Raw genomic sequence first — 14,621 nt, 5'->3', positions numbered from 1 at the left:
CCCTGAAAAAGTTACATATGTTCAGAAACAACTTTCTTAAAGTCCATTTTAAACTAATGCTCCTTATTTTCCTTGGAAAAAAGCATGTATCTTCCCACGCTGATTCTTTGAAAGTTGAGAAACCTGAATGATAGGTGCTATAATTTGTAAAGAAGCAGGGATAAATTGCTCAACTAGAATTCTACATCACAAATGGGTAAGAGTGAGGAAGACAAGGGGAGGCAATAAAAAGCACTTCACTCATCCCCCTCCAACACATTAGAAATAAATCACAGTTGCCAGAGGGAAAAGTTCATAATTCCTAGCTCCTAAATCAAGTCATTTGATGAAGTTTCTAGGAGAGAATTGTCGTGGGAAGAAAACTTCTCCATTAAAAGTTTATCCAAGAATTTGATTCATAAATTATGTTTCACATTGTGAAAAAATGGGCATTTATAAATTTTCTTTAGTTTAGAATTCAACCTTCTAAAGTCAGACATAAGAATTCAAAGAAAGAAATGGCAAGTAGACCGGAAAGAAGGAGTTAATGCCTTTAGAATTCAGCTTCCATCATACATGGGTGACTATCTCTTTAAATAATTTAAATCCTCTCCATCAACTACAAAGCTGTTTTGAAGCCATTTAGCTTTGTTCTTTACATGTGTTCTAATTAAGAAATGACCTTGTCATCACACACACCATAAATCCGGGATTATTTCCTACAGCAAAAAATTCAGAGTCCCCCCCCAAAAAAAGAAAAAGAGGGGAAAAAAAGACTTCTTCCTCAGTTCCTCACTAAAGGAAGTTGTTGGTTGGCTAAACGCTGAAGCAGTTTCACCGCATAATTTTTTTTTTGTTGTTGAATGTCACAGGGCGGGTTAGTGTGACCTTGAGCTGCATCAGCAGCACAGCAAGGGTCGAGATGCCTGCAGGCGCCCTTGTACTGGATTTGCAAGACAAAAACCTTCAAACTAGCTGAAGGACATCTTAAATCTCTTCAAAGGTTTTCCGAACTAATCTGGGCTGCTCTTAGCAGGATCTGTGCCAGTGTGAGAGGCAAAATTAAAAACAAGGTCTTTGACAGGATGTTGTCTCCTCTTAACCCTTCCTAAGCAGAACAGAACAAATCACAGGCTTTCTGGAGAGACAGTTTACCTAGAAGCATTCTTTCATAACAAATTACGTAAGCAAGCAATCACAAAGGATGGGGCAGCTATTAGTTCTCAAAATCAAACCTCCCGTGACACTGATTAAAGAATTTGGGTCAATTTTTTTTTTCTTGACCATATTTTAATGTAGCGAATGTAAAACTTAAAGCTCTATTTGCTATCTTTTCGATTTGTAGCACAGTGAGAGGTTAAGAATAAGGAAACATTTCCATCCACATTAATCTCTAGAATTCTTTTTTTTTTTTTTTAAGGACTAAGCCATAGCTGGTTAAGTCACAAACTTCATGCATATTACAAAGAGCTTACTAAAATGACAACAGGTCAACAAAATCACATCATAGGTTTACAAAGTTCTTATATCTAACATGATGGATACACTGCTAAGAGGGGGAAAAATCAGAATAGTGAAAAGGAACATAAAATGAACAAAGCAATGTCAGCCTTGTTAGGAAAAAAATCAGTGTGAAACGTTGTTACTGTGCTGTAGTATCTCCAATGCACGAACCAAGAACTGGGTGCGAGTCTTCCCTGGCAATGTTTTCAAAGTTTATTAAGTAGCTATGCTGCCAAGAAGTAGTCGAAGGAACAAACAGCCATATCACTGTCTTTAGGATACTGCATTTTAAGTACCTTTCCATCTAGAACATGTTAATTCATCATCATCAGATAAAAGGTATGATGTAACTACTCGGAGAGAATATTTAGTAAAAGGTACAGAGTTTATTAAGGTTTGGTAGGTTGCAAATTAGGTCCTTTAAAAAAAATAGGCTAAGTAAATCCAAGATTATGCGGAGTGACAACCACACTTTCACTTACTTGAATTCAGACACACTTTTCTGAATGGGACAGGAAAAGGGTAAAGTAACACCTAGTAAGCAGACAATATATGAGAGTGAACCATACGTGCGCATTTCTTTAGTCCCTGTGCAAAAGGAGACAAGAGCATATACTGTACTCAATGCTGTGGCTGAAGGCTGTTAAAAAAAAAAAAAAGGACTCTAGGGACACAGAGTGAGCAGTAACTAGGTTTTCAGTTCACAGGTACATGTGCCCTAGGTGGTGGTCAGTGATGGTTAAAAAACAAGGAAGGGCTGGCCAGGGAGAAGAGAATGGCACCACTCTAGGTTACAGAAATAGCACTCAAAGGCAGGGAAGAGCTGAGTGTGAGACAGGAAGGGGGGGTGGTCCAATGTGACTAGAGATTAGGATGAAAACGCAATTGGGACCAAGGACTTTGAATCAAGGCCATGACAAGGAGCTGGCCTTTATCTGGTGGGCAGTGGAAGGGTTACAGGCAATAGTCTGATTAAACGCATGTCAAAAACAAAAACAAAAGTTGTAGAGTTGTTGACGGCTTGGAGGGGAGAAACTGAGATGAACTAGCGCAGGAAACATGGTCCAAATGAGACAGGGGCAAGAATGTTGAACAAAAAGATAACTCCAAAAAACGATAAAGGTTGGTCTGAATATTTAGAAAGCAATGTGTAGAACATAAATAGTGCTATAAAATAGGATATTTTTAATAGCAAACACATTAAATAAAAAAATTATGAAAATAATAACCATATCTCAAGCCCAGGTTTGTAAATCACCTTGCTGACATGATTTGTACAGTTTCAAGAAAATCAGGAACTCCTGTAGAGGTATTTAACAAAGAGTCAGAATCAGATTCTGTTGGAGATTTGAATTTTGTACATTTAAAATAACACTCTTCATTAAATATCAAGTAAGGATTTTTGCCTATTAAGGCAGGAACATGTAACTTTTCAGAATAGTGTGAAGGTATCTTCCCTTGGCCATAAGAGACAGATGTCTGGCTTAAACCATAATGTGGTTGCTGGAGCTCCCACATTATAAAGAGTTCCATCAACACTAATGAGAATAAAATTAACTCAGCAAACATTTATTCTGTGTATACTATGTTTAGAACTCAGAATTAAAAAATAAAAAGTCCCCAACATTCTATCAGCTTTGTACTTCTAGTGGATCACTTATAACGATAAGTCCCTAAATTATAGTTCACACCATGACACCATTACACAGTTAACAGACTACAAGTACAAAGAATATTAAGCTGTTAGTGAATTAAGTCCCAACCAGCAGCCATCTTGGTATCCCCATGCAGCTGACAAGGTACGCAATGAAATCTCAGAACTCTCTGGGAAGACCCAGTACCCGTGCAATTTGAAGAGAGTCGTCAAATACTCCAGAGACTGACTGTCCCTGCTAAGACCTCAGAAAGAATTTAACAGAGTATCAGCCAAGGTAAGAGGGTAGGGAGTGAAAAAGAACAGGAGTCACTAGAGCCAAGAAACTATCTGCCAGAGAGCAGACTGTACTCTCAGAAAAGGAAAGCCAGCATCAGGGATCAGGTTGAGGCAAGTAGAGGGGAAGGTCAAACAAAGGAGAGAAGAAGAAAGATTCTGAAGGGAATATTTCTCATTTCCCTGAAGAAGTAAACTTTACTCTGTGAAACCATGAAGAAAATGACCAAATCACCAAACCCTCTAAAGTAAGAAGAATCCATCACAGGAGAAGTGTTTGGAAGTCCACAGGTCATAAAAAGGTCTAGCAATTGAAAGCAGGGTACTGACAGGGCACAACTAGTGATGACCTCCCCAAGTATCTACAAATAAAATGACTTTTCCTTGAGTAAGCATCTCCATCCTACCTGTAATACTTTGCAGCACATTTTATGTCTAGACATTCGTATGAGGATGGGTAATATGATAAGCCTTGCAGATTAAAAAAAAAAATTACTAATCTGCAAACACGAAAAGTAGGATACAACATTATTTAAATAACAATAGAGAATACTCTGTTGGCAATTAGACAAGTTAATTCCTGTAAAGAAAAAATTCTTAAAGCACCTCTTAGGAGGTGTGTGAAGTCAAAACTACTTTCATAATAACAACCTGTTACCTGCTTGTTGTCTCTTTCTCTCATGAATGTACACAGAAGTAAGTGATGTGTGTTACTGATAATGTGTTAATGACTAAAGGAACATAGCCTTGTATATTCTTGAGTTTTAAATATTTTGTCAGTTGTAATGTCTTTAAAATTTTTTTTTTTTTTTTTTTTTAATTTGAGAGAGAGAGAGAATACGTGAGCTCTCTTTAGAGAGGGAGAGAATCTCAAGCGGGCTCCATGCTTAGCGTGGAGGCCTATATGACCCTGGGATCACGACCTGAGCTGAAATCAAGAGTTGGATGCTCAACCTGGTGAGTTATTCAGGTGCCCCTCTCAGTTTTAATTTCTAATATGGCAAATATTGGTTGATATGGCCCTCATAAAGAAAAGCTCTTTTGGGTCCTCAATAATTTAAAAGCCTAAAGGGGTCCTGAGACTGAAAAGTTCGAGAACTGTTGCTAGTCTACTGACATAGAGTCAAGAACTTCACAATCTTGGTTTCAATCTTCAAACAATATCGCTACTTTCTAATTTTCAACAATTTATACTTTTAACAATGCCAGATAAATACTGTTCTCTGTGCAGACAGGTCTCAAAGACCCAGGTGGGGGAAGAAAACAAAAAACAAAAAAACGATCTTTTAAAAAAGAAAATTAGTAGACTAAAGAGGGTAAGAGATATCTACTATTTTTGTGCAGTCACTCCTCTTCTGAATTTACCATGCAAGAAGTAACAAATCCACAGATATTTATAAAGAGGCTGCTATGCATTGAGAACTGAAGACAGAAGGATAACTAAGTGACAAACTAGCCCTTGGTAGGCTCACCATCCTGTCAGAAAAAATATAGTCCACAACATGGTGAGATACTAGTAACAGAAAAGGTATGGACACAGCTAAAAAAAAAAAAAAATGGAAGGGCAAATTACTGGGAAGAAGACAGGCAGGGAACGTGTCTGCTAGTTGTGAAGGCACACCATCGAGGTGGCATGTGAATTGACTGGCAATAATCAAGGCTTTGCCAAATGGAACAGAAGTTAAAAGGCTCTCTTTAAGCAGTGGGAGGAGCATCAGTCCCAGCAGGGAAGCCCAACAACACACAGTATGTTTTAGAAATGTTAGGTAATCTACTCAAGTAACAGAAACTGTGAGTAATTAGGAAGTTTTATGGAATTTGATAAAGTAATTTGAGGTTATCTGTTGAATTCAGTGATGAAAAATCTGGATTTATAATTTGTATGTCTTTTTCTTAATATCCAACCTGTTGTAGAGAGAAACTTTTAAAAAATACAATGAAAGTAATTTGTTTAAAAAAAAAATGAAGTGAAAACAAAAGCTGGTTCTTCACCACAGATATTTTGAGGACCTTGGAGAATAGGCTGCAAGATGGTGGGACAGAGGGGCAGTAAACTAGAGAGAAAAGCTTCATGCTGGAGCTTGCATGGACAGTACTGTCAATAATCTCTCTACAAGTAAATGAAGAAAAGAAAATAAATGGGGTTTGAAAATTACTGGCATATCTCTAATCCAGAATGGGGAAATTCTAGTCATCTAGATGAAGGGCATAAACCCTACTGTTAGAATCACACTAATTTCAGAAGTGCAAACCGCAGGTCATGTGATTGATGGGCAAAGATAGCAGAGAATCAAGGAGAATATCAGGTTCCCTAGTTATTTTAAGTGAAGACGACCAGGGTCTGTGTAAGAAGAGAAAGTGAATTGACACTCTGATCAACACATTTTAAAATTATTTTAATTATTTCATTTGCCACCTTTCATGGGACAGAAAAACCCCGAGTTGACATGGTGGCTTGGTATAGTGGAGAATTTTCCTCTCAAAATGATGTTCGTTAATATCATTAACTTACTAAAGGTATTAGGTAAAGCTTACTAAAGGTATTAAGTAAAAGACTTAAAAAAAAGCCAATTCTTTAAAGACACCAAGTTCAGCAAAATGTTAATTATACTAACGTTTCCCATTGTAACAGTGTATTAGGATTAAGGAAGACCTGTTACTTTCTTATGGTCATTATGCTATTGGGATTGCTGAATTACTTTATCAGACTAGTAACAGGAGTGAACTGGAAGTTTTAGGAAAATGTAGTGGCTGTGGAGGCAAAGGCATAAGTAAGGAGGCTTCTAGCACAAACACTCCAGATGAGAAATGCACTCTGAGACAAAATGCTGGCTGTGGGAAAGGAAATTAAAGAGGGAGTGGAAGCAACGTTGGTAATTAATGCTTCATTTAAGCCCAGCATCCACATTTTCTTGCCCAGGATGTCCACAAAACTAAGGAAACATCAGTTGAGAAAGCCAAGTTAATTTATGGGAATTGATTCCAACTAAAATAACTCCCCTAGATTCTGGATTGATCTTGGTTTCACCAGTACCATGTTATCAACTGAAAACGTTGTGTAGGAGTTTAAGCACTTTTTCAAAGTGTTATTTCTTAAATTAAAAACCTTACTATGAGGCATGTTTTATAAAGTTTGGGGAAGGCATTCCATGTAGACAACTAGACTGACCAACCTGGTAACCCAATCTGTTAGAACCAGCTGAATCACTCACTGGCCATTTTTGTGTCTTCATACAGACATTTCTATATCTGACATAAAATCTACTGAAATAGTTATCAACAATTTAATTGAACTAGAAGAAAAATATATACATTAAAGAACTCTTCCCAGGGAGAAATCATAAGATATAACAATAAAAACTCCACTTAGTGAGAAAATGAGTATTTGAAGCTAAACTGATTTATGGTCAATTATCTAATTCCACCCGAGATGGTCACTGTTTTTTGTATTACCAACACTTACCAAAAATAGCTAATAAATGTTGCACTCTGAAATAAAAAGAGCACAGAAAGTATATGGAGTCCTATAAAACATTAAAGAAGGTGATTTTATTTTGTAATTTATATGGGATAAGTTTTTGTTTTTTGTTTTTTTTTCAAAAGACAGAGCTGACAAGTGAGCAAAGGAAATCTGGCCTAAGGCACGGAGAAGCTTTATAAACACTTCATACTTTATATGATTTGCAATATTCATTGAATCAAATTCTTTTTCCTTTTCCTTATCACCCTCTTTGGCCTCTCATTCACAAGAACATTACTCTACTTAAAAATATGACATACCTGTTTCTGGAGGGTAGCTGTATAATGGACAGATGATAGTAAAACCTCATGGAATATATTAATTCACACTCTTCAACTGTATTCTATCGAATACTAGTCTTCTGAGATATATAAAAATCCTCCTTTGGAAACTAAGAATCCAACGGCTGACTAACAGAATGCCTACTGAAAAGATATATTATAACAACTTCTCCAAATTTATTTGACCATGGACCTTTAGTTCAAAACAAAGAATTGTTTAACAAAACATATTTTAGAAAACACATATTGAACATATATTCATTTTTTAAATCTTGAAAAAATTTAAATGTACATAAGTGATCATCACTAATAGCTCATTTTTATATGCTTTCAAACTATTCATTGTACACTCAAAATAATCTGTCTTTTCTATCTGGGAGAAAAGATCTAAATTTGATCATTTTCAAGGACAACTTTTTGGCTATGTAAATTTGCCAGCTGGCTATCTATGATTTATTTATCCAACTGTCATAAGTGGTTGTTGGTTACTTGGTAAAACAAGGGCGTTGACAAATTAAGAACAACAAACTAATTATATCTTGTGGGTCACAAGAATATGCATGATTATAATTTTCATTTTAGCAAAATTAAAAGTTGAGAATTAGAGCGCAGTAACAACTATGCTCATCAAATAATAAAAGCAGATTTTGGACTATCAGTCATTAACACATAATTATACCTGAATGAAAGAACTCTTAGCATTTAACAAATAAAACTCTGGTCGATTTAAAATCTCAATTTAGAGGAAAAAATAATATAAGAATATGTGAGGAATGACTAGCAAACCAAAAAATTATTAGTAACTGTATAGTCCTTTTATTTGACAAATACAATGGTTTAAAGATTTTCCTACTTAAATTACAAAAAAGAACAAAGAGAATGCTTAAAACAAAAAAATAAGAAGAATAATTAAATAACTTAATCCCTGGGTGTTCTGAATATACTCAGAATAGTCAGGAAACAGGAATTTGTATTAGCACTGTGCCCACCATCTCACACATAAAATAAGGAAAAAATCTGGCTCAAAGTTGCCATCCCCCTTTAGAAACATCAGGGTCCATTAAAATACCATGAATTTTAGGATTTCCTATCTGATTTCTTCTAACGAGAATTTTCAGCTAGCTAATTGAAAGTGAACTCTTCACAACTAATTATGAGCACAATAATTCATCACTATGTCCTTTCCCAGTTTACTCGAAGTGCTTCTGTCCAGGCGTAAGCAGTGCAAAGTGCTAGAGCTTAAGACATGACAAATTCATTTAGGCTGTAGCTATACGAGATAACACGAGTGCTAATCCAAGTAGAATTAACCACTTGCCCATCTCTTTCTGTCGTACTGCCCACCTACTTGTGGTAACTTAATCAGATTATTTTATCACATCTCAGAAATGCTAATATACTATCTGCCTTGTAAGAGGTAACCATTTTATATAATTCAAAAAGTAATCATTGACTCAGATTGTGATAAAACCACAATAACCAAACATGCTTCTATTTTTCCTCAAAACAATAATTAACTTTTTATCTGAAATCAGATTGCTATTTCGGGTTTTATATTAACTGTCCATTTTCTCTGGTTTTTGGTAAAAACAAATTATCATCAGCACAACTAATATTTCTGATTTCAAGCTTCTCAGTCCCTCTCCAGAAGTAATCTATACCTTTGAATTCTGAAGAATCTCTTGTGTCTTTCTTAGGGCATTTAACTTCTTTCTACTGCTTGATAAAATTTATTTATCTCCTTTCGCTGTAAGCTCCTTAGACTATATCTTACTCACTGTTTTGTTTTAAACCACACTGTGCTTAATGAAATAATTTGCACAGATATAACACAAAATATAAATCTGGTGACTACGAGCTAATTTATAACTAAGAAATTATGGTCCAAAATATATTAAAATTACATTGATTAAGCCTTAAGAATGCAGGAAAAATATTCTCACCATCTGTCTCCAACAAGGTTTGTATCTACTTTCTGAGAAAGGAAATCGAGAAGGCTGTTGAAAAGTAGCTCTCCTGTCATCTGGAGTCTTCAGATTCCCTGTTCCTCCTTCAGTCTCACGTGCATCTGAGGAAAAGGAAAAAGATAGTTTTGCATCTATTCCAAACCAGATTCTGGAATATCTTGTGTGAAGTTCTGTAAACTTTTCCCAGTATCTTTTCTTGTTCAAGTTCCATGTAGAAATAGGCATTTAAGAGAGAAATATGGTTTTATGAAATATGAATCATTCATTAAAGGAGAGCAACAGATCTTTGCTTTCTAGACAATACATTTGATAAAAGTAGATGCTTCAAGAAAACAAACTGTGAAAAGGTTTATAATTGTTTCGGATATACTTATAACCTCTGTTAATTTTAAATTTCAGTCAAATCAATTCAATTAAGTTACAACTAAAAATTCTAAATCCTTCCAAAGGTGTATTTTCAAAACAGAAAAATAAAAAGAAAAAATATATATAGTTTTTTTCTCATATTAAGCTTTTTCTGTTACAAAATACTATTTATGTAACCTTCCTAGCACAAAATTTGTAATAGATATCAAATGACTTATGTTCATAGACAGACTTGTGCCCCAATCTTCAAAGCAACTTTATTTTTTTTTCAACGTTTTATTTTTATTTTTGGGACAGAGAGAGAGGGAGACACAGAATAGGAAACAGGCTCCAGGCTCTGAGCCATCAGCCCAGAGCCTGACGCAGGGCTCGAACTCACGGACCGCGAGATCGTGACCTGGCTGAAGTCGGACGCTTAACTGACTGCGCCACCCAGGCGCCCCAAAGCAAGTTTATTTTAAATAAAGTTGTTGGAAACAACTCAAATGCCTATCAGTACGTAAATAAATTACGGTATGCCTATACAATGAAACATTTACTACTCAGCAACAAAAAAGGATGCACTGTTGATATAAGCAACAGCATGGATGAGTTTCAAAATAATCATGTTGAGTGCAAGAAGACAGACAAAAAGGAAAACATAGGGTATAATTTCATTTGCATAAAACTGTAGAAAATGCAAAGTAATCAAGAGGGAGAGAAAACATTTCAGTGGTTGCCTGGGGATACAGGGGTGGGAAGGTACAGGAAGGAGGGATTACAAAAGAACACTACCTTAATTGTGGATCATGCGTATGTACATATCATGCGTATGTACATATGTCAAAATTGATCAAACTGTAAACCTTAAATACGTGCAGTTTATTGGATGTCAATTATAACTCAATAAAGCTATAAAAAATTAAATTTCTTAAAATGTTGTATGCTCCTTGATGTAGCAATTCCAAGTCAAGGATTTATCCTAATGAGGATATATACAAGTATTTAGCCATAAGGATGTCATAATATACGTTCTTTATAATAGTAGAAACCATTGAAAACAGCCATTGAATCTCCAAATAAAAAGTCTGGGAAATTTTCGTATATTACATGGTGAGATACTATGTATACACTAAAATACTACATAAAAAATTATAGTATATCATCATATATAACTTATTACATAGTAAGTGATAAAAACAGGAAACACAGCATTATGTTCAGTAAACTGAATGTGTTTCAAAAGTATATGAAAATAAATGCAGCAATTATTTCATTTAGAGATAATTTTTATTTTTCCTTTTTTGCTGATTTATATTTCCTAGTTTCTTTATAATAAACATGTATTACTTTGGTAATCAATAAAACAAATTCAAGGATGAAAACAGCAGCAGTCTACAAGTGTCCACTCCCTAGTACAAGTAAAACTTGTACAAGTAAAATACTCCTCAGAGGGGGTGTACATTACAGAGTTTTGAGCTATCACGTCACCTCCACCAGTGACCTAGCCAACAGTAGTGAGAAAAGGGCAGGTCTGACAGGATGAACTGGAGTAATAATTAGTAGCCAAGTGATTTACCAGTTATAAAGCACTTTCATGGGCATGACCTCATTTGATCTTCATAACTCAGTGAAACAAGCAGAGAAGGCATTATCCCATTTTATAGAAGGGGAAACAGACAATGAGCAAGACTAGGTAAATGTCATGTCCCAATATTACAGATCTTGGATTTAAATGGAGTCTTAACTATCAACTCTGGTACGAATTCTAAGAGGAATAGGGGACAATCACTTCTGATTATGTATAACTAGAAGGCAGTGATTTACACGTGAATTTAAAAATACCCATATTTGCTACTATATTAGTATTCTCATTTGAATATGCTAGGGGCCTTAGGGACGTCCTAAATTCCCAGGCCCAACCTCAGAAGCTATACCCAGGCAACCTCATCTTGTCCCTGGTCAACATTACCTACTAAAGCACTGAAATTCAAGAATTTGATTACTCAGTTTTCAGTTGCATTTCTTCTTGGAAAAAAAAAAAAAAAAGTAGAACCCATAACTACATTTATGAATGCTGCAAATAGTGACTTACAAGTTTGATGTCAAAAGATCTAACTTAACGGTACTTTAAAATACCACCTTTTGGGCCAAATCTCTTTTGGTACATGTGCAGACAAGAAATAGTCTCCGAACAACCCCAAGTATATTATATTCAGTGAAGAAAATGACCAACTCCTCACAAAAGTATCAGTAAACATCTTCAGAGGCACATTATGAAGAAGCTGGTCAGCATCTGCTGATGAGGTCTTGAAGCATAAGAAACCCTTGTAGTTACTACTCCAACCATCACCTCCATGACTACGAGAGACTAAAAAGCTCTTGTTTTCTGGACACTTATTGTGTATCAGGACTCCACTAACCTCTCTCTATACACCATCTTTAAAACAACCTTATGAGAGAACTGTTATCAACCCCACTTTATAGATGAGGAAACTAAGTTTAAGTTACCCCAAATCATAAAACCAGTAAAAGCTTAAAGTGAAATTCAAACTCTGGTATATTTTACTTGGAACCAAGATGGGGCCTTGGCAGTTCTCTGGAACATAAATCTGACTCTTCTCTGGTGTAACCCACCTACAATGGTTTCAATTAAAGTAGGGCAAAAACACTGGAGAATGGTATATGAAGTTCATGACTACATTTTCCATGTAAAGAGTAAAAAATATCCAGAGCTCACAATCTGTGTCTGATACGGTGCCACATTCTAGAATAGTTTGTATTAATGTTTAATGGCTGGTCTCTATTAAAACATTGTTTTAACCCCTTTGAGCTAACAGGATCATGTGAAAGATTAATAAGTATTTAAATAAAAATTAGCAAAAGATAATATAAAAGAAACACCTCTCACAGATTAAAACTGTCTTATATCAATAGATGAGTAATTCAGTCTTAAGTCCAAGTCAGTGAAACTGAATGTGCCAGGTGTTTTGAACTATGAAGATAGGAAGCATTTCTATGAATAAGAAAACATTTAAATAACTTTGTTAGAATTGTAGAAAAGAAGTATTTCTGTAGAATATTATGCAATCATCAAAATATATTATTTCAAATAATATTTAATGATAAAGATGGTAAAAGGAATGCATGTGATGCTAAGAAAGCAAGGTTCTAAACTATCTGTTAAGTTGAACAAATTCTAGGGGCTAGGGACTGTGCTAGGTGTTGGAATTACAAAGGGAACAAGATTCCAAGTGCGAAACTACTCTTCACTGTGTTATTTGCATGATTAGGACCTTCAGGTTGTTTAGATATCAGTTTAAATGTCATTTCCTCAGAGAAGCTTCTCCTTATCACTTTATGGAAAGTAGCTTCCTCTCTACCTCTTACTTTGTTTAAACTCTTTATTTTGTTTTCTGTTTCCTTGTTTTCTTTTATCTGCATCTACTGAGATGCTTAATGGGGTTCTTATCCTTTATTCTATCATTAATGGATTACTACGTTATATTAAGCTATATTAATTGATTGTTTCAGTGTGAAACAAACAATTAATTGATTGTTTCAGTGTGAAAACAACCCTTTCTTTTTGAGACAAATATCTACAACTAACACCATAATTAATGGTGAAAGACTGAATGCTTTGCTCTATCACGCTGGTAAAGAGGTAAGACATTTGCTCTAGATACCACTCTGAGACTTTACTCATTGCAATCAGGCCAGAAATTTAAAGACACATAGACAGGAAAAGAAAAAGTTAAAACTCTATTTGCAGGCAACATTACCTTGTATGTAGATAAGAAATCTACAAAAAAAAAAAAAAACTACTAAGAATATGTAGAAAGGTTGTAGGGTATGAGATCCAAATGTAAGAATTAATCGCATTTCTATATACTAAAAATAAATCCAAAAATTAAATTTTTAAAGTTCCACTCACAATAGCAGCAAAAAGTGCAAAAAGAGACTTAGGAGAAATTTAACAAAAGAAGTGCAACACCTGTGCACTGAAAAACTAGAAAACGTTAAGAGAAATTAAAGATCTAAATAAACAAAGATACATTCTATGTTCACGGATTAGAAGACAATGTTGTTAAGATAGCAATTCTACAAATCAACACCCCCCCCAAAATGAATAATCCAATTAAAAAATAGGCAGAAAAAATGAACAGACATTTTCCCAAACAAGACATGCAGCTGGCCAACAGACACATGAAAAGATGCTCAACATCACTCATCATCAGGGAAATGCAAGTCAAAACCACAATAAGATATCCCCTCACACCTCTAAGAATGGCCAAAATCAAAAACACAAGATGGGTGCCTGTGTGATTCAGTTGGTTAAGTGGCCGACTTTGGCTTAGGTCACGATCTCGTGTTTGTGGGTTCAAGTCCCACACTGGGCTTGCTGCTATCAGCTCAGAGCCCACTTTAGATCATCTGTCCCCCTCTCTCTCGCTGTCCCCTCTCTCCTCATGCTCTCTTTCTCTCAGTAAGTAAATAAAAAACATCAAAAAAAAAAAACCCAAAAAACAAGAAACAACAAGTGTTGGGGAGGATATGGAGAAAAAGGAACCCTCTTTCACTGCTGGTGAGAATCAAACTGGTGCAGCCACGCTGGAATACAGTATGGATGTTCCTCAAAAAGTTAAAAATAGAACTATCCTACAACCCAATAATCATGCTACTGGGTTTTACCTCCAAAATACAAAAGTACTAATTAAAGGGATACATGCACCCCTATGTTTACAGCAGCATTGTTTAAAATCATCAAATTATGGAAGCAGCCCAATGTCCATCAATAGATGAATGGATAAAAAAGATGTGTTGTCTATATACAATGGAATATTATTTGGCTGTAAAAAAAAAAAAAAAAAAAGAGTGAAATCTTGCCATTTGCAATGACATGGATGGAGCCAGAGAGTATAATGCTAAGTAAGATAAGCTGGTCAGAGAAAGACAAATACCATATGATTTCACTCATGTGGAATTTAAGAAACAAAACAAATGAGCAAGGGGATAAAAAGAAAGAGGGGGAGGGAGGGAGGGAGAGAGAGAGAGAAAGAGAGAGAAAGAAACGAAGAAACAAACTCTTAACTATT

General features: G+C 35.3%; 2 protein-coding genes across 3 annotated transcripts in view; both read right to left on the bottom strand.

Moving 5' to 3' along the window:
• NRIP1 (nuclear receptor interacting protein 1) overlaps window positions 1–9,281 on the bottom strand; it is a 49,076-nt gene extending 39,795 nt beyond the window's left edge. For both annotated transcript variants that reach the window (XM_027077524.2, XM_053220665.1), the window contains exon 1: window positions 9,157–9,281. The gene's annotated coding sequence lies outside the window, so the exon portion shown is untranslated. The remainder of the gene's footprint in view (window positions 1–9,156) is intronic.
• The window catches only part of LOC106974551 (serine/arginine repetitive matrix protein 3), a 51,573-nt gene continuing 43,938 nt past the window's right edge, over window positions 6,987–14,621 (bottom strand). The window contains exon 3 of the mRNA XM_027077523.2: window positions 6,987–9,281. Coding sequence (XP_026933324.2) covers window positions 9,272–9,281 — 10 coding nt within the window. The 3' untranslated portion in view covers window positions 6,987–9,271. The remainder of the gene's footprint in view (window positions 9,282–14,621) is intronic.

This window comes from Acinonyx jubatus, chromosome C2 (assembly GCF_027475565.1).
Source record: "Acinonyx jubatus isolate Ajub_Pintada_27869175 chromosome C2, VMU_Ajub_asm_v1.0, whole genome shotgun sequence".
Lineage (NCBI taxonomy): Eukaryota > Metazoa > Chordata > Mammalia > Carnivora > Felidae > Acinonyx > Acinonyx jubatus.
Note: the sequence above shows the minus strand (reverse complement) of the source record. Positions and strands in the feature narration are given on the sequence as shown.